At 49.8% G+C, this 27,548-nt stretch overlaps 1 protein-coding gene across 1 annotated transcript; it reads right to left on the reverse strand.

Moving 5' to 3' along the window:
• Positions 1 to 14,150: 14,150 nt before the first annotated feature.
• On the reverse strand, positions 14,151 to 26,743 carry ING4 (inhibitor of growth family member 4). The gene is made up of 8 exons (XM_015424355.1): positions 26,660 to 26,743; positions 24,673 to 24,744; positions 24,189 to 24,355; positions 22,057 to 22,175; positions 21,941 to 22,021; positions 18,808 to 18,955; positions 17,019 to 17,080; positions 14,151 to 14,923 (listed from the first exon to the last, which is right to left on the reverse strand). Exons 1-8 carry the CDS (start codon positions 26,694 to 26,696, stop codon positions 14,884 to 14,886), a joined length of 726 nt encoding a protein of 241 aa, XP_015279841.1. The 5' UTR covers positions 26,697 to 26,743; the 3' UTR covers positions 14,151 to 14,883.
• Between the last annotated feature and the right edge of the window lie 805 nt (positions 26,744 to 27,548).

The raw sequence follows: 27,548 nt of genomic DNA on the forward strand, positions 1-27,548 counted from the left end.
CCTGAGCCCAGACCAAAATGTGTGAGCCGGCGGCTAGAAAACTGTGAGCTAGCTCGCACCAGCTCAGCTTAGAGGGAACACTGGTCACCATAGCTAGTAGCCAATGATAGACCTGTCCTCCATTCATCAGTCTAATCACCTTTTAAACTCTTCCCTGTTTCCCCTTTGGACTCGCACAGCCATTTTGACTAACGTCTTGCAAGGGCAAGGGTCAGGAGCTGGTTGGAACCCAGAAAGGCCGTTTGAAAATAACCCGTGGGGAGAAAGTGCAACCAGCAGTCACCACAAAAGTATGGTGAAGGGAATCCGCAGCACGCGCCTGTGAGCAGCACGTACCCTCTGGAATCTGGCCGTGGTTCTCAAACTCGTCGAGTTGCTTGGTTTTTGGACTCTGGCAGCCTTTGTTGCGCCGGATCTGACACATCATGCTTGCCTTCCACTCAGGCCTCAGGGCCGAGAAGAAGACTTCGTACTCTTCATCGGTGAGGGGGCTGCCTGGGACGGGGGACGATGTACTGGGGATCAGCTGTGACAGGAAGAACGGAAACCCTGAAGAAGAAGGAGGAGGAGGAAAAAAACAACATGAGGAGAGAAGAATTTTCATCAGGAAGAAAGCCTGAATGAAGCCAATTCTACAGCTTCAACTGTTGGCCCCATCACCCTGCCTAACACCCTCACACTGGGTGCATTCAGACGGGGCATTTGCAATGGTACAGGTGCCGGTTGGAATCGGTGTACTTACCGGTGTTCACACAGCGAACATCTGCCTTCCGTCCCTAACCGTTGCAAAGAGCTTTACACAGTTGTATTCTGCCACTAGGTCCCCAAGTAGTGGTATCCTGAGTGCAACGGTTGTAATCGCTTTACCCCCCATCTGATCGCTCTCCAACGTTGTAGAGCCACTTTCGTTCGGAAGCCCGAGGCTTCCAATTTTCGCCCGCCATTTTTTTTGTTAGGTCGGCGATATGCGCTTGGGCGAAGCTTCGCCCCGGCGTTTGTTTTAAAAAAGAAAAGAAAAGGTCCTTAGTTTAAGGTTTTGGAGGACTCCGAGACCTCAGGGAGGCCAGTTTGGTCTTTAAACTTTAAAGGTAAGTCCTTACCTTTAAACTTTAAATGTAAGACGGGGTATTTTGCACATGCGTGAAGATCGCCATTCTGTGGATGGCTGCCTATGCGCATGCTCAAACTGAGTTTTGGGGTTTTTTTAAACGCCGACGCCAGCTGCATGTGAACGGGCATACAGCGATGGGCTCCGCAGACAGGAGGTAAGTGTGATCGCGTTTCAGCCGGCATAAACTGCACCGGTTCCAACCGGTACAGTTTATGCCGGCTGAAACGCCCCGTCTGAACGCACCCATATATTGATGGGTCTATTCCAGGGGTGGCCAAACTGCAGCTCAGGACCCACATGCAGCTCTTTCACACACAGGGCAGCTGGTCTATTCTAAGGCATGGCATTCAGTTCCAGAGGGGTCGCCATGTTAGTATATTGTAGCAAACAGAAATCAGAAATGTCACCTAATTTTCATGCACTTCAGACTGCTTCTTCCTTGATTAGTTATTGTTTCTCTGATTTACGGAGCTGCGGTGGCTCAAGTGGTTAAGACGCTGAACTGCAGGCTGTGGAAGGTCGGTAGTTCAGCAGTTCAAGACCCGGGTGCCGCATGACAGAGTGAGCTCCCGTCTCTAGTTCCAGCTCCTGCCAACCTAGCAGTTCGAAAGCAAGAAATTGCAAGTAGATAAATAGGTACCACTTCCGTGGGAAGGTAACAGCGTTTCGTGCGCCTTGGTGTTTAGTCATGCCGGCCACATGACCACGGAAATGTCTTCGGACAGCGCTGGCTCTTCGGCTTTGAAACGGAGATGAGCACCGCAACCCTAGAGTCGGACTCGACTGGCTTTCGAGCAAGGGAACCTTTACCTTTTTATCTAATTTACACTTATGTTTTTCTAGGCTTGCCAATTCCAAGTTGGGAAATTCCTGGGGATTTGGAGCAAAGAAAGGGGAGGTGGGGTTTGGGGAAGGGAGGAACCTCAGTGAGATATGGTTCTTTATTTTATTTATTTATTTATCCTTCGACTTACTACCCCGCTCGAACCCCCTGGGGGGTCTCTGAGCGGCTACAGTTACTCACTTATCCCTAACCCTAACCCTAGGGGTGGGGACTCCCTGCCAGCACCCTGTGGAGGACTTTCCTGCAGGTCTTCTTCCTCTGCATCGGCTTGTCGGCTTCGGCTTTTTCTGGCTTCCGGTTCTCGCCGCGGTCCTCCGGTAGCGGGTCAGCAGGCCCCTCTGACGCACAGCACGCTTTGGCGCAGCTCTGGCTCCGTCCTTCTCGGCTCCGCCGCGCCTGTGCTCTCCACGGCCATCACGTCTCCTGGCTCCGCCTTTCCGCTGTGTCCGGACCGCCGAAGATGTTGGACTCAGTCGCCATCTTGCCGAACGCCGTCCCGCCACTTCACCGCTCATCAGCGCCAACGCCTCTCCACGCATTCCGTACCACTCCCGTTCTGTACAGTTAGGGTTACCAGCAATGTTCCCTCTAAGCTATGGAGTCCTGTGAGCAAAAATTCTACTCTGTGATCTACTGGCATTAAAGCTGTGAGCGAGCGATTTGGCTGCTGCATGAATGAGTTTGCTCTGGAGCCCTCCTTCCTGAGTGAAATGTGTGAGCCAGAGGCTAAAGAACTATGAGCTAGCTCACACTAACTCAACTTAGAGGGAACACTGGTTACCAACCTCCAGGTGGGGTTTGGAGATCTCCCAGAATTGCAACTGAGCTCTAGATGACAAAGATCAATTCCTGACCTGGATAGCCCAGGCTGGCCCAATCTTGTCACATCTCGTAAGCCAAGCGGGGTCGGCCTTGGCTAGTATTTGGATGGGAGACCTCCAAGAAATACCAGGGGCATGATGCAGAGGCAGGCAATGGCAAGCCACCTCTGAAACGTCTCTTGCCTTAAGAGCAAGTCTCGCTTGCCACCTAGTGGTGGATAACGCTTACAGAGCTAGAACTTCTGATTGCCAGACAAAGTTAGGATATCCTGGCTATGCTAAACAGCCATATGACAAAAATTATTCTTTTAAACAGAAAAAGAAGCCGGTATCCCTTTGCTCACATGAGACACTCTCAAGCCTGTGTGTGTGTGCAGGTATAAAGTGCTGTAAAGTTGCACCTGACTTACGCTGACTCCATAGGGTTTTCAAAGCAAGAGATGTTCAGGGGTGGTTTGCCTTTGCCTGCCTCTGTGTAGCAGCGCTGGACTTCCTGGTGGTCTCCCATTCAAGTACTAACCAGGGCCGAGTCCCTGCTTAGCTTCCGAGATATGACAAGACCCGGCTAGCCTAGGATCCTTGAAAATAACACAGGCCTCAGTCCCACTGCTGAATGCATTCTTTTCCACCACTGAGCAAGCAGCGTGTTTTCCGCAATGGAACAGCGCCACCTACCGTTCAGCGCAGAGATTCAAACTTTTTCTAGATATTCTTAAGTCATTGTAGTGGGAAATCAGAAACTTGAGGGAAATTTGAATAGAGGCTATGCAGACTTAGTGAGTTGCCAGCTTCCAGGGATTGCCCTAATACACACCCATCATCCTGATGGTGATCTGTACATGATTTCCCTTGGGAATGTTGAGAGTCAATTAAAGGAAAAAGAAAAACAAAGAGAAGAGGAGAGATTGTCCTATTTGGTCCCGTCAGCTTGCAGGGTCTTGGAGATTGATTTGAGTCCAGAGCTTTTCCTCAAGCCACCTCTTTCGGAAAGAACAATCCATTTCGAATCCAAGCATATTCATTAGCAAATAAAATGTAGACATGACTGGCACATGGTCATCCAGCAAGCTTCCATGGCAGGGCGTGATTTGAACTTAGGTCTCCCAGCTTCCAGCTCTGGACTCTAACCACTACACCTCACTGGTTTTATAAGTTCTTGCTGACCTCAGCAGCATAATTCTCTCCCCCCCCCCTCCTTCCTTAAACTGATGCTGCTCAGCTCTCCTCAACATCCCATGTCTCCTCAAAACGTTACAGCTCCTGGAGGAGATTCGGGCTCTGCGGGCCCTAGGGCAGTTCCGCAGGGCCTGCAAGACAGAGCTCTTCCGCCAGACGTTTGAGTAGGAGCCGCCACTACTGTACCATCATCACTTGGCCCTGGAAGAAAGAACATCGGCACTACGCAGAGCAGACGACACTGAGTCGGTAGAGCAGCAACATACGTCATCTCGATAGAAGATCAATTGGAACATCTGGAGCACCTTATATTGTATTTTTGTAGAATGTTTTAAATGGTTTTCAATGTTTTATGTGTTGGCTGGTGCCTGACTGTAAGCCGCCCTGAGCCCGCTTCGGCGGGGAGGGAGGGCTATAAATTAAATATATAAATATAAATAAATATAAACCACTTTGGGACTAAGGTGTGTTTTTTTACTTTTACATTTTAAATTATATTAAATATGAATTATACACCTTATGTTTGTCTACATATCTGTGGAGTTTCCTCAGCATACAGAAACCACTCACGGGAGAGAACAAGATCAGGGTCCCGCTCTCAGGGGCTTAAACAGACCAATTTCCGCATGTCCGTCTGTTCCCACCCCTTACCCGACTAGTGCATTTTTTCTGTGGCTCCTAGCCTCAACACTCATCTGTTCATTATTGGTGTATTTTCCCTTTTCTTTAATTTACAAAGTCATATTTTCCTACCAATCTGAGGAGACCACTGCTTTGGGGAAAAAACCGCCTTCCTTTTGCTGCTTTTGTGAAGATCTCACACAAACCACCCACTTCAGCATCAGACAGTGCTGGAAAGTTCGCAACCCCACTGGGTTTTCAAGGCAAGAGGCGAACAGAGGTGCTTTTCCACCACCTGCCTCTGTATAGAGACCCTGGACTTCCTCGGTAGTTTCCCATCCAAATACTAACCTGGGCTGGCCGTGCTTAGCTTCTGAAATCTGATGTGATCAGACTAGCCTGGGCCATCCAGGTCAGAGTTAGCATCAAGTAAAGGTAAAGGTAAAGGTTCCCTTGCTCGAAAGCCAGCCGAGTCCGACTCTAGGGTTGCGGTGCTCATCTCCGTTTCAAAGCCGAAGAGCCAGCGCTGTCCGAAGACCTTTCCGTGGTCATGTGGCCAGCATAACTAAACACCAAGGCGCACGGAATGCTGTTACTTTCCCACCGAAGCGGTCCCTATTTATCTACTTGCAATTTCTTGCTTTCGAACTGCTAGGTTGGCAGGAGCTGGAACTAGAGATGGGAGCTCACTCCGTCATGCGGCACCCGGGTCTCGAACTGCTGAACTACCAACCTTCCGCAGCCTGCAGTTCAGCGTCTTGCAGTCACCTAGCATCAACTACAGTATAACACTTTTGAAAAGGATGCTGCCTTTGAATACAAAGGCACCTTTCCCCCCCCAGACCTGGCTACAGCGGTTGATAGAGCGATCCTCCATGAAAATGTCTAATCTGCTTTTAGAACCGCCTGAACAAGGCTGCAGTGAAATCACATGCGGAGAAGTATTTTAGTCTAGCCTGCCGCCTATCAGTTTTTGGGGGATGACTCTGAGTTCCACAGTAATGGAAGTGGAAGAAAATTTCTCTCCATCTCCTCATCGATAATCGTTTTGAATTCATCTAACATTTTATCCCATTGTCTTCTTTTCTAGGAACGGAAGAGCCAGATTGGGCCCTAATAGCTTGTCAAGATAAAGCAGTAAAGGGTATACTGTGACAGTTCTGTACAGTTAAGGTACTTTGCTTCTCCTCTTTTCTCTGCAGGCAGAGGGGTGGGAAAAGACAAAAACTGTAGGGAGAAATAAACAGCCTGGGGAATTCCTACAAGATAATGACTCAGCCCGACCCCACCGTCCTGAGTAGATATAAATTACCTGCCTACCATTTTGCTCCTCACCTTGACACAGAGAGTACACCATCTTTCTATGTTATACCTCTGAGGATGCCAGTCATAAGTACTGGCGAAACATCAGGTCCTACAATGCCAAGACCACCGCCATACAGCCCGGAAAATCTACAACTGATGAACTCCAGCCGTGTAAGCCTTCGACAACATGTACGGAAATCATTTATCTGGAGGTCTTGTGCAGCGACCCATGGCTCCTGTCCCTTTAACAGTTGCAGAAATTAAAGAGGCCAAGATTTTCGCTGACATGGGAGAAGCTCCATGTCTTGATTTTTCTGGTTTGTCATTCTGCTGCTAAAAACAGAAAGCCCAGGAGACAGGCTGGAAGTCTGGCTGGAAGAGAGCCAGTTTGGTGTAGTAGTTAAGAACGGTGGACTCTAATCTGGGAGAACCGGGTTTGATTCCCCACTCCTCCCCCATGCAGCCATCAGGGTGACCTTGGGTCAGTCACAGTTCTCTCAGAGCTGTTCTGGAAAGAGCAGTTCTCTCAGAGCTCTCTCGGCCCCACCTCCCTCACAGGGTGTCTGTTGTGGGGAGGAGGAGGGGAAGAAGATTGTAAGCTGCTCTGAGACTCTGAGTGAAGGGCGGGGTATAAATCCAATCTCCTCTTCTTCTTCTTCAACACTGCTATGGCCAGTGTTCCCTCTAAACTGAGTTAGCGTGAGCTAGCTCACAGTTTTTTTAGCCTCCGGCTCATGCATTTTTGCCTTTGCTCAGGAAGGAGGGCTCCAGAGGAAACTATTTTATGCAGCAGCCAAATCGCTCACTCACCACTTCAATGCCAGCAGCTCACAAAGTAGAATTTTTGCCCATAAGACTCCACAGCTTAGAGGGAACACTGGCTATGGCCTGGCTCAGACATAGGTCTTGAACACAAACTACCTCAGCAAATGTTTGTTTGTAGGTGCTGAGTTGCTGTAAGGATGGCAAACCGGGCTGGAGGTAGGGTTGCCAGACTCCAGGGGGCAGCTGGAGATTTCCTGGAATTACAACTGATCTCCAGAGACTACAGAGATCAGTTCCCCTGGAGAAAATGGTAGCTTTGGAGGGGTGGACTCTATGGCATTCTACCCTGCTGAGGACTCTCCCCTCCCCAAACCCCACCCTCCCCAGCCTTTGCCCCCAAATCTCCAGGAATTTCCCCACCCAGAACTAGCAGCTCCCAGCTGGAGGGTCAAATGCCTCCCTCACCAGCTGTGCAGAGGCTGTATGTATAATCTTAACTGGGGGGGGGGGAATCTTTTCAATCTTCATCTCGCATTAGCAAGTCAGCCCTTTTGCCCTCCTAGAAGCATCAGTCTTAAAAGACTGTTCGACTGCACCAGCGCCCACGAGCATTATAGGTCCAAGCCAACCTGCCCTGGAAATAGAGTTGCCCAACAGGTCCGCTCTGGCCACCAGCAGGGGGTGGGGGGAGGGTTGCCAATAGGGATGCCAGCCTCCAGGTGGGACATGGGGAAACCCCCCCCCCAATTACATCTCATCTCCAAGAAACAGAGATTAGTTCCCCAGGAGAAAATGAGTGCTTTGGAGGGCGGACCCTTTGGTGTCATGGTTAAGTATGCAGACTCTAATCTGGGAGAGCCGGGTTTGATTCCCCACTCCTCCACTTTGCGGCTGCTGGATGACCTTGGGCAAACCATAGTTCTCTCAGAGCAGTTCTCTCAAGAGCAGTTCTCAAAAGAGCTCTCTCAGCCCCACCTACCTCACAGGGTGTCTGTTGTGGGGAGGGGAAGGGAAAGGAGTTTGTAAGCCGCTCTGAGACTCCGAGTGAAGGGCGGGGTATAAATCCAATCTCCTCCTCCTCTTCTTCGTACCACAGGGGTCCCTGTCCTCCCCAGACTCCATCTCCAAATCTTCAGGAGTTTTCCAACATGGATTTGGCAACCCCATCCCCCCATCCCCCACTGGTTGCCAACGGGGGGAGGGGGACCTGGCGACCCTAGTTGGGTGTGGAGCCCGAGGAGGAGGAGGACCTGAGTGAGACAATGCCTCTAAAGCATCCATTCTCTCCAGGGGAACCGATCTCTGTAGTCTGGAGATGACCTGTAATTCCAGGGTCCCCAGGGTCCCACCTGGAGGCAGGCCTCCCTACCTGGAAAGGAGCAGCCTGGACAGGCTAATACAGAGACTAATCAATCACTCACCCACCAGAAAGGCCCATGGTGAGGTCTTGAACCTCAGGGTCTCCTCCATCTTTGGTCACGGCTCCTCCTGGTTCTCACGAACAAATCAGTTGCCATTTTAAAGGCCAACACAGCCAGAGTCCAATGGAATGAGAACACAATGACCTCACAGTCGGAGCTATTGCAGGAAGATGGGAGGGACGGGGGGGGGGCTCTGTGGGTTGAGAGAACATGCCGGATGTGCATCTATGGGGAGAAGAAACAGGCAGTGGTGGCAACAGTAAGAAGGCCACTAGAAGGCAAGGGAGCTTCAAGAAGAGGGCTTTGCGCAGTGTCAGTAAGATTTGCCTCACGGGGCACAATCCCACCACAAAATTCTCCTGTGCGATAGCCGTATTTGAAAACCAAGAGCCAAGAACACACACGCGTCCCATTCAACTGTAGATGATGACCCATGCTCACTGCATCTCTCTGGCCTACTGTGTCACCTTTGTGGCCTTAAAGAAGGTCCACTTGTTTGTGGGAGGCGTGGGAGGGCTGTGTTTTTCTACCTCAAGGAACTAAAATTCCTTCGGCCAGTGGTAGAAAGGGTAATGCCATATGTGAGGGAATTTGGAAAAGGTGATAAGTATAGAGAAAGAGGCTGCCTAGATGAAAGAAGAACCATTTCTGGTATTCCCCTTCTATTTATCAACTCCTAGGCAGGACTAATCATACACAAAACACCTACTCACCTGTGCCCCCAACCCCCATTATTCCCTGGGTCAGCTCTTAATGTTTGGCCCCAGAACAAGATGTTCTCGACTCACCATGGACTGCTCCCCCACAGTAGCCAAAACATTTCTGCACGGGTACATGAAATCTTCTCATACTGAATCAGACCATTTGACTATCGAGGTCAGTCAAGTGTTCTCAGACTGGCAGTGGTTCTCCAAGGTCTCTAGCGGAGGTCTTGCACATCACCCCCATCCCTTCCTGATTCTTTTGACTAGACAGGCTGGAGGATCGAACCCAGGAACTTCTGCGCGCCAAGCAGGTACTCTAGTATTGAGTCACAGCCTAGCTTCCGAAGGAGTCAACTACCCTTAACAAAGTCAGTTTCCTAGACTGAACAGAACAGACCATTTTTCTGATAGAAGAGGTATGGAAAGCCGGCCTCCAGACCATTTGTGGGTTTCGACAGGGCTTATACTGAATCAGGCCATCAAAGTCTCAGCATGATCTCCGCCCCCCCACTAGTCAAGTCATTTATTGTATTTAGCCATTGGCCGTTACAAAATACAGCAGAGCATTCATAAAACGTTAAAACGTTAAAATACAACCTTAGTGACCAGGTTAAAATTAACTAGTAGTCCCTGATAAAAGAAGAATAAAACAGGTTTGATCACCATCAGGTAGCCTGCCCCTTAGATCTAGTCTTAGATGCTGCTAAAGCAAACAGGGAAACTCTATGAGCAGGGGTCATTTCGTAGAAAAAGGGGTGCAGGAGCTCATTAGCATAACTCATTAGCATAACTTATTTGCATGTGCCAAACCCCCTGACATCACCGGAAGTGTGTCAGAAGGCAACACCCACCGCTCAGGCTCCACCGCTCAGGATTGCTAGCTATGGGGAGGGGGGGGACATGCAGATCTGTCCTGGCAGAGGAGGGAGAGCTTGTACCTGAATAAAACTTGGTCTTAAAGGTGCCACTGGACTGTTTTGGACCAGGGGGCCAGGGGGAGCTCTGCAACTTACCTGGCTGCTTCTTGCTCTGACTGAGGGCTGCTGGGAGCAGGGGGTGGGGCACCCCCTGGGCTCTTTACTGCCGGAGCTCCGCTCCTAGGTAACTCGACCTGCGGTGGTCAAATTTGCAATATTTATACCAGGGAGCCACTTTAGATTTCAGAATTAAAGAACAATTGATCAGTGCATCAGCCTTGTACATCCAGACCCTAAGATGCGAATTCTCAGCTGAGACCCTGAGAAGGTCAGTATATCTTTGAATGACAGTATTAAGAAAGTTAGAACAGCTAGGGTCTTTTCCAAAATGGAAGTTGTCTGATTGATGGCTTATAGGATTGGAGCTCGGAGGTGTGTTCTTTTTCCAGTGTTTTATAACCGCCAGGTGTGCCCGGGCTGTCACAGAGGGAAGCCCCAGTTCAGCTCTCATTAAAGATCTGGGAGTACCTCTGGGCAAAGCTAGAATTCACCTCATAAATTGATTTTGGATTACCTCCAAATTAGCCAAAATACCCTCTTTCCAGCCCTAAACTTCAATTCCATATAAGAGATGGGGGATGACCTTGCTGTTGAATAATTTCAATGCCGGGTCAATCAGATGGCCGCCCTTTGTGTGAAAAAAATGTACAATTGATCCTACCATTCTTAAAGCTGAGGCTTTTACTGATGCAAGATGGTTTTCCCAATTCAGAGTCTCCATGAAGGTTACTCCAAGATATTTAAATGTTCTGCATTGTTCGATGGGGTTGCCAAGGATAGTCCATCGAGATATTTTTGGCTTTCTCCTAAAGACCATTACCTTGGTCTTTGCGTAGTTTATATTGAGAAATTCCTCATTACAGTATTTCCCTAGCTGGTGTAAAAGTCTTCTCAGACCGATTTTAGTTAGGGATATTAGAAACATGTCATCCGCATAACGAAGAATTGAAATTTTTTGTTGACCGAGTGATGGAGGGAAGAAATGTGGACCTGAGAGAATCTCTGTAATGTTGTTGATGTACAGGTTAAATAGCGATGGAGTCAGCAGACAGCCCTGTTTCACACCTTTGCTAACAGGAATTCTACTGGTTAAAGAGCCAGAAACACCCACTCTAATTTGGGCAAAGCTCAAATGTAGCTCTCGAAGGAGCAGTAATGCCTCTCTACCTTCATTTCAAAGGGGAGCGGTGGCACAGGGGATTTATCCTCTGGTTAAACATCTGAGCTGAACAGGACTGCTGTCAGTTCGAGCCCCGCACTGGTGTGAGCTACCAGCCGTGTCCCCAGCTCGCCGTCCACCCAGCGGTTCGAAAGCTTCGGCGAGTAGATAAAATGGGTACCACTCCTTAGAGAGGGTGGGCACACTTAACCCCCCCGGTGGGAAAGTGTTAGCTGACAAACGGAAGGTCCGCACGTAAGCTCAAAAGCGGAGAGAGATCTACACAGCTTCAAAGAAAAGCCTGCAATTGGCCATTCCGGCCAGACGGTGGCAGTGGTGCGCTGCGACCGAGAAAATGCTCAAGCGACGGCGACTAAAGAATGCTGCCGGGACACGTCTGATGCTTACAGCTGACCAAACTCCCTGTCGACTGCGAAGTGTTTGTGATTTAAAAAAATGATATGTGTTGTCCTCCCTTACCCCCATCATTGTTAGTCTCGTGTCTACACATGAGTAACTGTAAATCGCTCAAAGCCGGCAGCTCTGCAAGGATTGAGCGATCAATAAATTGAAAGATTATGATTATTATTCATTTTAGCTAACTTTGACCAAAGGCGTTCCCTGTTTATGGAATCAAATGTGGCAGCCAGGTCAACAAATGCTACATAATGAGCCTTTGTTGGTCTATTTGAACCAGAATGTGCCAGTTGGTAGGGGTTTTGTCAATAACCGATCGCTCCAAGGCCCTTCCAAAAACCTGCTTAAACCATATGTAAAATTTGTTCCTCAGCCATCCAATCTTCCAGTTCTGACAACAAGTATTTACCATAAAGTTTTGCTGCTATGTCTAAATAAACATATTGGTACCCCCCCCCAGTAGCCAAACCATTTTGCATAGACACATAAAGGAGCCTTATATTGAATGAGACCATTTGCCTTTCAGATGGGCAGTGGCTCTCCAGGCTCTCAGACTGAGGTCTTTCACATTGCCTACTACCTGGGATCCTTTTAACTGGAGCCCAGGGATCGAACCTAGGAGGTCCTGCAAGCCAAGCAGATGTTCCACCACTGAGCCATGCCCACCCCCAGTGATACGAGGCTGGAAGGCTCCATGTGTTACTGTCCAGGGCGCCCAATGGCAGGAAGAGACGAAAGTAGAGACGAAAACACCCTGTTGGTCACCTTGACCTGTTCTAGTACATCAGGAGACTAAAAAAGAGGGCCGAGGCCGATGGTGTAAAATGAGGTAAAAGTATATTTAATTATTCAGTTAAATTTCCAAAAATCCAATACGCTTTTCGCCAATAGGCTTTGTCAGGGGAATCGGTTTGTCTTGCAGTAGTTCTTCAAAAAGAGTAAAAGATCAGTAGGTGCGGCTCTTTATTCTCTTGTGACTAGTACTAGATCAAAGAAACCAAACGGTATGTTGTCAGAGGATTTCACAGCCGGAGTTCATTAGCTGTTGTAGATTTTCCGGGTTGTATGGCCGTGGTCTTGGCATTGTAGGACCTGACGTTTCACCAGTCGCTGTGACTGGCATCCCCAGAGGTATAACACAGAAAGATGGAGTCACAGCGACTGGCGAAACAACAGCTAAAGCAAACGGTCTTGCTCCAGTTCTGGTTAAGAGACAAACCAGCCTCTGAGCATTTCGTAAGTAGGGTCTACGCAGGGCTTTGTTTTGTAGAAAAAGCCCAGCAGGAATCTATTAGCATAATAGGCCACACCCAACAGCAGAAACCATTAGCATATTAGGCCACACCCCACGTTACCAGAAGTGTGGTCATCCAACCACACCCACCTTTTGCTTCTTATTCTGTTTACTTTGTTGTCAAAACCCTGGGCTTTTTTTGTAGCAGGAACGTATTTGCATGTCAGGCCACACACCCCTAATGTAGCCAATCCTAATGCGTGTCTGCTGTTGGGTGTGGCCTATTATGCTAATGAGTTCCTGCTGGGCGTGGCCAACTCAGGAGCCAGCTGGAACTCCGTTCCTTTGTGTTCCTGCCCAAAAATAGCCCTGGGTCTACGTGTTTTTGCATTGCAGACCTGTATGGAACAGCAACACTGAAGAACTGAATGAGGGCAGGAGAGGGAAGCTTGACCTTGTAAGTCACTGCAGGAGCTGCCTGGTTCTTAGCTTCATTAGAGCTGCACAGCTGAGATATCTTAATTAACAGCTGGACTGGACAGAGGGAGGGGTAGCGTCTTAAGAGGTCCTTCCGAGGATAAAAGTCAAAATGGTAGGTGGGGGGTGGTGGAAGGAGGCGCACATCTTCTGGGCAGGATTTTCCCTACCTTTTGGAGTTTGAGTAAGTTTCAGCTGATTTTAATGACTATTTGTGCTTTGGCAACCATCGAAGGAGTTGAGTTTTCCTTTGTTCATCTAATTATTGTTCAAGGTTGCCTTGCCTTTTCTTTGATAATAAAAGTACCTTTTGCCTGATTTATTGAACTGGAGTGTAGAGCCTGAAGCCGAGTATCCAGACAGAGAACCCAAAGCCTGCATCATACAAGGCCACTTTCACCCTGCATCCCCCCCAACAGACACATGCAAAAAGCTTCCTCCATACTTTAAGTGAAATATTCGCGTTCTTCCAGTTAAAAGCTTCCATATTTTAAGTGAAATATTCGAGTTCTTCTAGTTAAAAGCTTCCTCCATACTCTACTTACTTTTGTTTATTAGCTTCTATGACCAAAGGTTTTAAGCTCAATGATCAAACATGAATACAATGCTCCATACTTTAAGTGAAATATTCGGGTTCTTCGCGTTAAAAGCTTCCGCCATACTTTTAAGTGAAATATTCGGGTTCTTCCAGTTAAGTACACTTTATAAAAGCTTCCGCCATACTTTTAAGTGAAATATTCGGGTTCTTCCAGTTAAGTACACTTTACCGCTGGTTGCTCAACGCTGTGCCCTGCTCACACTACTCATCTGTTACACCTTTCTGCTTCCTTCTTCAGCCACCACCTTTTGCTTTTTTCCCCCTTTTACTGCCACCACCTTTCGCTTTTTTCTTTTCTTGGCTCCCACCTATGAACAGCTCAGGCCTCAGGCAAAAGCGGACATGGCCACCGAAGCATACAACACAGGCATTATGTCCGAGCACTTGCTGGAATTTCCCAGAGGATTTACAAGCCCGTCTTCTGTGATCTGAGGATTCCCTGTCAACCACTGGGTCAATGCAGAATCCCACCCTCTGCCTGAACTTGAGAGAATCGCTCCACAGGTTTGTTGAACTGACTTTTATTTAATGCTGTATCGTACAACACTGGGTTTCGACTCCCCCCCAAACAAACAGCACCAGGAGGGGAGCAGATCCCAGCTGGCCTCCGTGACAGAAGACTGGACTGCCAGGTCACGAATGCTTCATTTGTTGGGGATGGTGGAAGAGGGAGGAGGCTCACCTGGCAGAGGGGGTCCCCACTCCCCAAGAAGACAAGATGTAATGCCCAGCAGGCCCTAAATGGTTTCTTTTCCTTCTAAAGAAGAATCTAGGGACGGGAAGGGAAGGGATGCCAGCTTGTGAACAACCAGGTAAGGGCTAACCTGGCTGTTCCTCCGACGGGGCCACAAATCAGGAAAACAAAGGAGCTCAAAGGGACGATTTTGCTAGTCTCCTGGGTTATCCGGTTGTCATTTCCTTTCCCTCGAGAAAGTCCACATTTCTTCAAGCCGATACCAGGTTTTGGAACAAAGACCGCCAGATGAAGAGAGCTTGCTACATCCTGTGGAATCTCCGCCCTCCAAGGTCGTTGCCACAGAGTTACTTCCCAGAGGGTCCAGGAAGCAGTGAATGTTTCAGCACACGCAGGAACTGTCATGAGGATACAAACCATTCACGGGCAGCTCTGCTCGCCCAGGGTTAGCCCCCCCCCCAACTACAAGGGCCCAGGAACTGGGAGAAGAGTGCTGAAGCCCAGGGGCCGGGGTGGGCGTTCTGACAATAGTATCCGGACCTCAGGGGATGGGGGAAGTTTACTTCTTCTTCCTCTCCTGGGAACAACGAGGGCAGAACCTGGTGGTGAGCAAGAGAGAGAGAAGATAAGTCCAAACACTAACTGGAAATAATTCGGAGAGACATTCTCTGTATAAGAAATCCCCGTGTCCACATACTAGAAACCAAATGGCACAAAGAGAATGGAGTGGACAAAGTGGCTATATTGGTATACGGATATGACCTTGCCACGAGGCAGGGGGGAGACAGTCACCTCACACAGCAGACTGGGCTGTCTGCCCATGAGGCACGAGGAAGAATGAGGCACGGTCGGGTTAGAACGGATAAAAGGAAGTACTTCTTCACCCAAAGAGTGATCAACACTTGGAATTCACTGCCACAGGAAGTGGTGGCGGCTACAAGCATGGACGGCTTCAAAAGGGAATTAGATAAGCATATGGAGCAGAGGTCCATCAGTGGCTCTTAGCCACAAGGTATAGATAGGGACTCTGGGGCAAGTGATGCTCTGTCATCTTGGTGCTTGGGGGGGGGGTCAACAGTGGGAGGGCTTCTAATGTCCTGGCCCCACTGGTGGACCTCCTGATGGCCCCTGGTATTTCTGGCCACTGTGTGATACAGAGTGTTGGACTGGATGGGCCTTTGGCCTGATCCAACATTGGCATCTCTTATGTTCTTATGAAGACAATCCCCTCCGGCAGCATTACAGATGGCACAGTGGGTAACAGTCACTACTGACCCATGGGATGCAAACCACCGTGTTTCATTTATTTAGAACATTTCTATGTCAAGTTGCAACCAGTGTTCCCTCTAAGCTGAGTTAGTGTGAGCCAGCTCACAGTTTTCTAGCCTCCGGCTCACACATTTTTGTCTCCGCTCAGGGAAGGATGGCCCCAGAGCAAACTCATTTACACAGGAGCCCAATCGTTCACGCACGACTGTAATGCCAAGAGCTCACAAAGTAGGATTTTTGCTCACAAGGCTCCACAGCTTAGAGGGAGCCTTGGTTGCAACTGACTCACGGCGGCCCTGGTGGGGATTTCAAGGCAAGCGATGTTCAGAGGTGGTTGGCCAGTGCCTGCCTCTGCACAGTGACCCTGGACTTCCTTGGTCGTCTCCCCTCCAAGTATTAACCTTGCTTAACTCCCCAAATCTGATGAGACCGGGCGAGCCTAGGCCATCCAGGTCAGGTTGCCATTTGCTTAACATGCGGAAATAGAAGTACTATACTTGGGGATACATCTGAAGTGCGGGCCAAATGTGATCTCCATCCCTGACTGAAGACCGAGCGGACCAGGCCCTGCGGTTCTGGAAAGCTTTGAGCACAGATTCGACCACGGGTCCCCAACCTTTTTGAGCCTGTGGGCACATTTGGAATTCTGACGCAGCATGGTGGGCTCTTTTTGTAGCAGGAACTCATTTGCATATTAGGCCACACCTCCTAATGTAGCCAATCCTCCAAGAGCTTACAGTAGCCCCTGTAAGAAGAGCTCTGTAAGCTCTTGGAGGATTGGCTACATTAGGAGGTGTGGCCTAATATGCAAATGAGTTCCTGCTACAAAAAGAGCCCACCATGCTGCGTCAGAATTCCAAATGTGCCCACAGGCTCAAAAAGGTTGGGGACCCGTGGTCGAATCTGTGCTCAAAGCTTTCCAGAACCGCAGGGCCTGGTCCGCTCGGTCTTCAGTCAGCCAGCCACAGAATGATTGCCACAGCTTCCCTTCGGTAACACAGTGTAGGTCCTTGTGCGGTGGTGATAGCTGCTGCTAAAGCAGCCTTTTTAGAAATCTGCACAGACGATCAAATTTCTAGTAGCCAATCAGAAACCTTGCTGGGCAAAAGCCCTACCTGGCCCCACCCACTTCCGAAAAACACTTGGCGGGCACCAGGAAAGGTGTCAGCAGGCGCCACGGCACCCACAGATACCACGTTGGGGACCCCTGGAGTAGACAGACAGACATGCACCTGGAACCGCACCTGCCAGGGATCCTTGCACTATAAAATCTTTCTTCCACCTCTCCCCCTCCACCTGCGCATTATATGGTAGTCCTTCTTAACCCATGAGGGCAGGCATTCCTCCACCCACATTTTCAGACTCCCAAGCCCCTGACTCCTAGAGAAAAAAACGGGGCTCTCTCGACAGTCCACGATCACTCACCATTTCCCTCTCGGCTTGGTCGTCAACCCCACGCAAGCAAAATGGAACCACTCGATGGAACACTGCGGGAGAGTACAAAGAAGGACAGAAAGATAGGTCAGCAACCACTCCGGTTTCCTCGCTTTGTGGCTTCTCAACCCACCCACCCCCGAAATTCTCTCTCCCACCCTGACAAAAGGCTGTCATGGTCCTTGGAAGCCAGTTTTTCTTCACCATAAGGCTTCCTTCTTCTCGAACAACCCACTCTTGCCTCCTTCAGAATGTCTTACTCTCCCTTCCGTGGGACTTATCCTTCCCCCCACTGACCCCCTCCTCGGAAAAAAAGAGTCACAGTTTTTTAGTAAGACTTATAAATCTATGGGGGGGAAACAAAGTGGCCCATCCCAGGCTGTTTTGCAACCTCATTCCAAACTCTCCCAAATGTAGTGCACAACAAAAGAACCTCCTGCTCTCAGTTTTGCATGGGCTTCTACTTTGAATGAGATAAATAAATACAGGACGCTGAACAACAAGTCAAAGAATGATTTGCTAATTGTTTTGCCTTCTTTTTTTTTGTATTTTGCGTGTGTTCGTGCACGCCTGGAAGCCATGGCTGACTTCTGGTGACCCCTAGTGGGACGTGGACATTTCAGAGAGGTGGCTTGCTATTTTCTGCTTCTGCATCCCAGCCCTGATATTCCTTGGAGGTAACAGTAGGTTAGTTACTCTGAGGCATGTTTGGTCCAACTTACATAGTAGCAACCCTTGTAGGTGCTTTCTAAAGCTTAGGAGACCTGGCCCATATGTAACTAGATTATGTAGTGGTCCATATTTTTTGCTTTGTAAACTATATGATTAATTCTAAGGAGACATTATCTTTTACAGAGAAACTGAATAATGTTTACCAGTTAAGAAACTGCAATGAGACTTCCTGTAGTGGGTAAGATTACATGAGACTGTATAAAATAAGTGTTAAATGGTTTAAAAAATGGTTGTATTTTGTGAAATATTATGTGCTTTAAATGTTTGCATTGTATTAGTATGATGTATTCTATATTTTTATAGCTTGTAGTTCCTGAGGAAGAACCTGAAGTCCGAAACACTAATCAATACCTAGGAAAAGTGTTGGACATCTATTCCAGACTTCATTGTGGACATCTATTCCAGACCTGATTGTTGTGAGAGATTGTTATTCTGGACTTTGTTCTTTCCCTTTGGGATATTATGAATTTGTGTATTTTCCTATGATGGATTACATGTATTGAATTACTTATTGTGTTGAAGTCTCTTCCTAATAGCTCTTGTGCGGGTTGGTCAGTACACAGTTGTTATTTATTGGTTTTCCCTGGTTATAATTTACTGTGGACTGTATTATTGTTGTTGTTGCAATTGGATTTAATGCCATAAATATAGACATACATCAGCATTTGGAAATCTCAACTCCTTAAAAGGTATTCAATAAGGCCTTCAAGATGTCACACAAAGCTGCCTTATACTTGAATCAAACCCACTGGTCCATCACACTCAGTATTGTCTACTCAGACTGGCAGCTGCTCTCTAGGGTCTCATATCGAGCAGAGGTCTTTTGAATCACCTACAACCTGGTCCTTTCCACTGGAGATGTCGGCAATCGAACCTGGGGCCTTCTGCACGCCAAGCGGATGCTCTACACAGAGCCACAGCCCCTCTCCACATGCCCACATCTGCAAATGTTGGACTGTCCCTTCATTTGGAGCAGTGGAAACGTGTACCGAGACCACTATCACGGCATCCCTCGTTCCCCGACTTCCACTCCCAGAGAAGTGCTCACATCTGGGTTGTCACAGCCGATCATCTCCCCGTAGGACACCTGGTGGCACAGGCAGTAGGTGGGCTCGTTGGGATCCACGGGCATGTCTAGCACGTCGGAAGGATGCACGTTGCCAAAGGTCACCGAAGGCATCCCGTACTCTGTGCTCCTTCGAGGGGACAAAAAAAGAGTGAGGAAACAACAAAGCTAGCGTGGTCACTGACAAAATGGATGCTGCCTCTCCCCACCTGCACGCCACTATCCCGCTTACTCCGAGAAACAAAGGGCTGGGAAACCACGGCCTATCACCTTGGCAAAGATTCTGGGGACAACAGTGACTCCGTGCTGCATGAGGCTGGAACAAAAATAGGCTACCCCTTGTGGTTCTGAACCTTCCCAGGCCAGAGACCCAGGCGCCAGGTTGGGACCTGCCAAGCTCTGAGCACATGGCAGGAAGTCACATGACATTACTGTCACGCGGCAGGAAGAGGAGGAGCCAGAATCTCTGTGCCTGGCTGTCTCAACAGGAGCAATTGCAAGGGGCCACTTCTCTGCCCCGCTGCTCCTGTTAGTATGTACACATAGAAGAGCAAGAGGCACAGTGGTTTTGCCCTCCGGGCATGGGCGGGAGCAGCAGGTACCTTCCCAAACGCAGCCAAAAAGGTCCGTCCGATGGGCTCCGCATACGAGGGTCCCCAACCCACCAGATGACCCCTGCCCTCATTCATCTGGGTGGAGATCAAGCTCCGTCGGCTTGGACCTGCCCCTTCTTAAAAGGTAAAGGTTCCCTTGCTCGAAAGCCAGTCGAATCCGACCCTAGGGTTGCGGTGCTCATCTCCGTTTCCAAGCCGAAGAGCCAGCGCTGTCCAAAGACGTTCCCGTGGTCATGTGGCCGGCATGACTAAACACCAAGGCGCACGGAACGCTGTTCCCTTCCCACCAAAGTGGTACCTATTTATCTACTTGCAATTTCTTGCTTTCGAACTGCTAGGTTGGCAGGAGCTGGAACTAGAGACGGGAGCTCACTCCGTCATGCGGCAACCCGGGTCTCGAACTGCTGAACTACTGACCTTCCACAGCCTGCAGTTCAGCGTCTTAACCACTTGAGCCACCGCAGCTCTATTCAGGGTTGTTACTTTATTGCATTTATAGTGTTACAGAATTACTGATGTCTGAATGGTCTGAATGCTTTAGGGATGTTGTAACCTGCTCTGAGCCCTGTTGTACAGGGGAGGGAGAGCTATAAGTCAAATAAATAAATAAATAAATAAGCAAGCTACCCCTCTCTCCCAATTGCATCCAAAGTGTCACAAACAGTCCGGCAATGGAAAAGAAGAATCCCTTACCAGCTTCACCAGGGACAGTAACGGCCACATTCTCTAGCTCAGCAAATATGAGCGAACTAAGCCAACTGATGCAAACCCGCCCGCTTTGCAGGCGTTATTCCGAGCACCTGCTAACAGGGTCCTGCTGGATTAGACCAAGAGCTCCTCTAGCCCACCGTCCGGTTTCCAAGGGAGGCTGCCCAGGCGCTTCCAGGAAGAACACAAAAGAGTCACCAAGGCAACAGTTCTCCCCCTCTTGCTTGCTTCACGGCGACCCACATACAGAGATAGATTGCCTCTAAGCGGGGAAGTTCCATTTAGCCACTGGAGCTGACAGCTCCTGACAGTTCGGTCCTTCGTTGATTTGCCCGGTCTCCTTTCAAACCCATCACCAGCCTCTTTTGCAGAGAATCCCAGTGAAGGCAAAGAGGTGCTCCGCTGCTCCTGAGCTACTCTGCACCCCACCCCCTTTCTGGATTAGGGCTCACTGGCAGAGAAATTCATTTGGGAGAAGGGTGGACCAAGGACTGCCCGGCCAGTGCCGCTGCCGTGAGATGGGAAACACCACGGAGAGAGCCGTGCAATTAATAATCCCAGGGAATGGCCTCGAGCAAGCTTGTGGATCTGGGGTCGCAGATCTCCAGTTGAAGAAGAAGAAGAGAAGAGATTGGATTTATACCCCGCCCTTCACTTGGAGTCTCAGAGCGGCTTACAAACTCCTTTCCCTTCTCCTCCCCACAACAGACACCCTGTGAGGTGGGTGGGGCTGAGAGAACTCTGACAGAAACTGCTCTTTCAGGAACAGCTGTGCCAGAGTTTGTGACTGACCCAAGGTCACATCAGCAGGTGCAAGTGGAGGAGTGGGGAATCAAACCCGGTTCTCCCAGATTAGAGTCCGCACACTTAACCACTACACCAAACTGGCTTGTTCCTTTCGCAACAAGCAAGATCACTAGCTGTTGTAGATTTTCCAGGTTGTATGGCCGTGGTCTTGGCATTGTCGGACCTGATGTTTCGCCAGTAGCTGTGACTGGCATCCTCAGAGGTATAACACAGAAAGACGGAGGACTCTCTGTGTCAAGGTGAGAAGCAAAACGGTAGGCAGGTAATTTATATCTAGTCAGGAAGGTGGGGCACAGAGAGTCCTCCATCTCTCTGTGTTATACCTCTGAAGAGGCCAGTCATAGCTACTGGCGAAACATCAAGACCACGGCCATACAGTCCGGAAAATCTACAACAGCTAATGAGCTGTGAAAACTTTTGACAACAATCAAGATCGCCTTTGGATGCCATCCTTCCTCCCAGGAAGACATGACAACATGCTTCCCTCCCACTCTGTTTACCCTCACAACAACCCTATAAGGCAAGGTGAGGCTGAGAAATGGTGACTGACGCATGGGTCCCTAGGGAGAAGGAGAAGAAGAGATGGGATTTATCCCCCGCCCGTCACTACCCGAAGGAGTCTCAGAGTGGCTTACCATCCCTTTCCCTTCCCCTCCCCACAGCAGACACCCTGTGAGGTAAGTGGGGCTGAGAGAGCTCTCTTGAGAACTGCCCCTGAGAGAACAGCTCTGAAATAACTTGTAACTGACCCAAGGTCACACCAGCAGCTGCATGTGGAGGCGTGGGGAATCAAACCCAGTTCTCCCAGTTTAAAGTCCACGCTCCTAACCACTACACCAAACTGGCTCTTGGTGGAGCTGGGATGTGAATACAGATCCCTCCAAACCAAGTCCAAGACGTCCCATTTGCTTTTGGAGTGCCCCATCTCCTTCAGAAACACTGCCTCAAACCCTCTTTGGTAAAGGTAGCCAATCCCATCACAGGACTCTTTTTTTATCACAGTGGTTTGCTCGGAAACCTTCCCTCCTGCTGTCTCGGTGGCCGGCCCCCTCTTCCCGCTCCTGTCCCTCCCCGCAGCACCCTTCCCCCCAGAGCCCGGGGCTCACTCTTTTTGCCTTTGCTCGAGGAGCTGTCGTAGTCGCTCGACTCAATCTGCTTCTCCTTCAGGTCGGCTTCAAACCGGGCAAGGTCTGTGTCCAGCCGGCGGATGTGCTTATCCACCTGCGGGCACAAAAAGGGACCGGAAACATTCTTTGAGATGACCCAGAGAGTCCCTCCCACAGCATCCCCGGCCTGGACGGCCCAGGCTATCCCGATCTCGTCAGATCTTGGAAGCGAAGCAAGGTCGGCCCTGGTTACTGCTTGGTGCCAGGCTCCCCACAGCATCAAGGCAGTACACTGACTGCTTGGATGGGAAACCATCCAGGAAGCCCAGGGCTGCTACGTAGAAGCAGGCAATGGCAAAATACTTCCAAACAGCTTTTGCTTTGAAAACCCTACGGGGTTGCTATCAATGCCCCCTCTGAGCTGTGGAGTCCTGTGAGCAAAAATTCTACTTTGTGAGCTACTGGCATTAAAGTGGTGAGCGAGCGATTGGGCTGCTGCATCAATTAGTTTGCTCTGGAGCCCTCCTTCCTAGCTCACGCTAACTTAGCTTAGAGGGAACACTGGTTACTCTACGTCGGCTGCGACTTGACCGCACTTTTCACCGCTACCCCCCAAAGCTCCAGGAGGGGGGAAAAGAAAAACTGGGAGAAGGGGAACAAGGCCTCTGTAAAGGCAAGATGAGTTCCCTTAGGTCCAACGTGTTCCGATGCATTCCCCAGGGACCCCTTCCTTCTTCCTCAAAGTAAAGAGCCAATTCTGACATTCCTCTACCTCACTGGAGGTGCTTCAGAAAACCCTCCCCCCAAAGATCACCTTTGTGTCGGCAGGGAGCAACCACAGGGAGAGAGCCCGCTTACTTATTTACTGTATATATATCCTGCACTTGTCTCACCCGAAGCAACTTATATCATTCCCCTCTCCTCCATTTTATCCTCATATTAGCCACATGAAGAAAATTAGGTTGGGAGCGTGTGACTAGTCCAAGGTCTCCCAGCAAGCTTCTAAGGCAGAGCGGGGATTCGAACTTGGGACTCCCAGATCCTAGTCCAACACTCTAACCACCACATGGCTCTCCATCGTAACTGCCTCCATCACTGGAGAACACCTGTCCTGAAACACTGCCCCCCCCAGCATCCTGTCACTGACTCCATGGCAGCCATTTTGTGATTGACTGTAATAATCCCCAGGATCCCCAGGAATTACAGCTCATTTCCAGGCTACAGAGATCGGTTCTCAAAAGCCAGAAGTGCCCACAGGCTCAATGAAGTTGCGAGCCCCTGACCCACACTGGGTGGCTTTTCGGAAGACTTGAAGATTCAACACAGATATGCTAGAGTCATTTGGAAGAGGAGAAAACCACGTATGCAGCCCTGAGCTCCACACAAGAGGAAGACAGGATACAGTCAATAAATAAATAACAACCTACCCAGGAGTCATTTCGTAGAAAAAGAGGTGCAGGAGCTCAGTAGCATAATTTATTAGCATAACTTATTTGCATATGCCACACTCCCTGACATCACCAGAAGTGTGTCAGAAAGAAGGCAACACCCACCGCTCAGGCTCCATTGAACTGTTTTGGATTGCTCGCTATGGGGGGGGGAGAAACGTGCAAATCTGTCCTCACAGAGGAGGTGGAGCTTGTACCTGAATCAAACTTGGTCTTAAAGGTGCCACTGGGCTGTTTTGGATTGCTAGCTATGGGGGGGACGCGCAGATCTGCCCTCACAGAGGAGGGAGAGCTTGTACCTGAAGGTGGGATGGGGGGGCTCTACAACTTACCTGGCTGCTTCTTGCTCCTCATGGCCCAACTGAGGGCTGCTGGGAGCAGGAAGCGGGACTTTTTGCATGTGCCCGCCCCCTGGACTCCTTACTGCTGGAGCTCCGCTCCTGTGCGCTGGTCTACATGGGTCTCCCTTCTGGCATTGTAGGCTTTCAAGAACCCTGTGAGGTAGGTGAGGCTGAGAGTGAACGAATGGCCCAGGGTCATCCAGTGCGTTTCGTGGCTGAGTGGGGATCTGAATTCGGGTGTCCCCCCCATACACACTTCTAGTCAAACCCTTCAGCCCCAGGCTACCCTCCCCACCAAATCAGACCCCGGGGCCTCTGCTCCCTGGCTGTGCCTCATACCATCTCGTACGTCTGCATGGCCAGCTGCACTTTATCGTCCCCAAACTCCTTGCACTTCCCGTAGGCCTCTTGGATTTGCTTGAGCAGCCCCAGTTTCTCCTCCGAAGACAGCGTCCGCGCATTGCTGATATATTCGGTGGCCAGTTTATCGATTTCCGCCTTAAGATCTGAAAGCAGAGGCAGGGAAAAGCGTTATAACGAAGGCCGTGCTTGTCAGACACCAGGTCCCAGACAAAGGGAACGGGAAGTCCCCGTACACTGTTCCGCAATAGCGTCATGAAGGGTGCATCCAAACATCGCTGGACACTGTGCGATTGCTGCGCCTACAGCAAACTGGGTTACCGTGCCCAAGTACGGAAATCCGGTCACAAACGACAGCTATAGAGCCACGATAGCACAATCAGCAGCCCTGCACAGACGCAAGGCCGTAAAGAGAAACAGATTCATCCGGAGCCCGACTCTCGGTTCAGTCTCCAGGGCGCACCTTCTGTCCGTTGGTCCAGATCTCGCATGAGTTGGAAGTTTCTCTGCAGCTCAAAGGGGAGGTTCTCAATACCTGGGGGGGCAAAGAGTCACAAGTCAATCAAGGAAGGGAAGTGGGGGGGGGGGGGAATCTTCTTTCTGCCCTGTTCTTCATATCTTCTTAGAGTATAATCAAGGCTCACATTAGTTCCACACTGACTGAATACTGGCACAGATGATTTCATGCCCAAGTTGCTGTGTTGTGATCCACAAATGATTAAAATGGAGACAAACACAGATGTGTCACCAAGCAAGAGCTGAACGGGGAGCTTCAGCCCGGACTGGCTCTCCAGGAAGCATCCCTATAGGATGCACGTGGGGTCTTGATAGCATAATAATGTCAGCCCCACTTTTAGGGCGGCAGAAAAAATATCCAGTTCCCTTGAACAGTTGATTAATGTTTGGGAACAGTAATTAACATTCCATTAAGGCTCCTTGGAGGAGCTGTGGTGGCTCAAGTGGTTAAGACGCTGAACTCCAGGCTGTGGAAGGTCAGTAGTTCAGCAGTTCGAGACCCGAGTGTGCCGCATGACGGAGTGAGCGCCCTTCTCTGGCCCCAGTTCCTGCCAACCTAGCAGTTCAAAAGCAAGAAATTGCAAGTAGATAAATAGGTACCACTTCGGTGGGAAGGTAACAGCGTTCCGTGCTCCTTGGTGTTTAGTCATGCCGGCCACATGACCACGGAAACGTCTTCGGACAGCGCTGGCTCTTCGGCTTTGAAACGGAGATGAGCACCGCAACCCTAGAGTCAGATTCGACTGGCTTTCGAGCAAGGGAACCTTTACCTTTACTTTAAGGCTCCTTGGAAGGGGCAGGGCATTTTTGTCCAGGCCAGCTGGCAACCCCTCTCCACCCTGCTTTCTGGTAACAATGGGATTCACTGGCTGGCGAAACTTCACTTGTCCTCATCATTCCCTTGTTACACCTGCAGCTCCAAAGAGGAGGATTATTTCTTCTTCATGAACAAAGTTGGGAGTCCAGTGGCACCTTTAAGACCAACAAAGTTTTAATCTGGGTATAAGCTTTTGTGAGCACTCACAATTCTTCAGAAACAATCTACCTGAAGGAGTGTGGGTGCACACAAAAGCTTATACCCAGAATAAAACATTTTTGGTTTTAAAGGAAGCGCTGGACTCAAACGTTGTTCTGCTGCTTCAGACCAACGTGGCTACCCACTTGAATCTTTCTTCTTCATTCAAACATGCTTTAATGCTAGGGCTGCCAACCTCCAGGTGGTACCTGGGGATATCCCACTATTACCATTGGTCTCCAGATGACCAACATCAGTTTCCCTGGAGAAAATGGCTGCTTTGGGAGGTGGACTCTCTGGCATTGTACCCTGTTGAGGTCCTTCCCCCCCCCACTCCAGCCTCCCCAGGGTCCACCCCCAAAGTCTCCAGGTATTTCCCAACCCAGACCTGGCAACCCAATTTAACGCTGTCAGGAGACCCACACTGTAGACGGTGAGGCAAGTTTGACAAACCTCTTCACGCCCCTCAAAAACATCCTTTAAAAAATGTATTCGCATTTTAAGTACCAGTGTCAAACAGCCCCTTTGTAAAGTCACTTCCTTCACCCACCCTGCCGCCTTCAAAAGAAAGGCAGGGCCCCATATACCCGCAGTAAACGCCCCCAAAACATTTCACTCGCTTCATTTTTAAGGGCACACCCAAAAGAAAAGGCGTGGATGTGTAACACACAGGAGCCCGCAAACGCGTGTATGACAGATACTCCCGTCAGGGAACCCTGATTGGCTGCAGGCCGATATTACGTAAGCAGCCGGGACCAAACCCGAGTTTACCCCCTTCGTAACGTGTGAACCCTGCTCTACGTGTAAGCAAAACACGCTTTCCACCTGTGTCCCCCGGAAACGCCAGTCAGAGGCGAGTGCTGGTTTTTGCGGATCTTTCCCCTCCCTGCAATCCCCAGAATCCCGCGCCGCGTCTTACTGTCCAGGTAATGCTCCAGGTACATCCCCGCCGCCATTTTGGGTGCTAAGCAAGCGCCCGGGCTGCAGCCTCTTTCGTCCCGCCCCTTAGCCTCCATTTCCGCCACTACTGCAACCCACTTCCGTTTCCAGGAGAGGCGTTTCCGCCCGGCTTTCCCAGGCTCTTCCGCTAGTCCTCTGGTCCGCTGTGCTGATCCTTGCGTGGGTTCATTCATTGTGAAGAATTGCAGAGACCGGAGACTCCTGGAGCGTGGCTGATCGACCAGGATTCCTTTGCTTTTATTTAGTTCCTTAACAGAGGCCAGTCCAATTTTGTTCTGGCAAAAAACTTGTGTGGATTTACAGCATCCACATCTTCAGGTGCAATGTGTGGACCTTCATGTTGCATTCATTTTATGTGGGGGGGGGGGGGGGGGCAGCAGGATGAAGGAGCCTTGAATTGCAAGTAGTCCAGGGTAATATCCAGCTGTAATGGTTGCCAACCTCCAGGTGAAGCTTGGCGATCTGGAATTGCAGCTGGTTTCCAGATGACAAAGGTGAGTTCCCCTGGACTCTATGTACGGCATTATGTAGTGCTGAGGTCCCTCCCCTCCCCTGCAAGGCAGGGCAATAGGCTACTTGTTACATCAGTCACTCAGTAGGGATGCCCGCCTCCAGATGGGACCTGGGGATCCCCAGGAATTACAGCTCATTTCCAGACTACAGAGATCGGTTCCCCTGGAGAAAATGGATGCTTTGGTGGGTGGACTCTGTTCCCCGCTGAAGTTGCTGTCCTCCTCTGGCTCTATTCCCAAATCTCCAGGAGTTTCCCAGCCTGGATCTGGCAACCCTACTGCTGGTGGCCAAGGGGGACCTGGCAGCAACCCTAGTCTGTGGGTGTATGTGTCACA

The sequence above is a fragment of the Gekko japonicus genome, unplaced genomic scaffold, assembly GCF_001447785.1.
Source record: "Gekko japonicus isolate JY-2015 unplaced genomic scaffold, Gekko_japonicus_V1.1 scaffold4331, whole genome shotgun sequence".
In the NCBI taxonomy this organism is placed as follows: domain Eukaryota; kingdom Metazoa; phylum Chordata; class Lepidosauria; order Squamata; family Gekkonidae; genus Gekko; species Gekko japonicus.

Coding starts and splice junctions, on each gene's coding strand:
- ING4 (XM_015424355.1), bottom strand. CDS start 26,696: ATGGCGGCGGGGATGTACCTGGAGCATTACCTGGACA. Junction 24,745..26,659: donor CCTGGAGCATTACCTGGACA/GTAAGACGCGGC, acceptor TTGCCCCCCCAG/GTATTGAGAACCTCCCCTTT. Junction 18,956..21,940: donor ACCACTGTGATAAAAAAAGA/GTCCTGTGATGG, acceptor GTCCCCTCGAAG/GAGCACAGAGTACGGGATGC.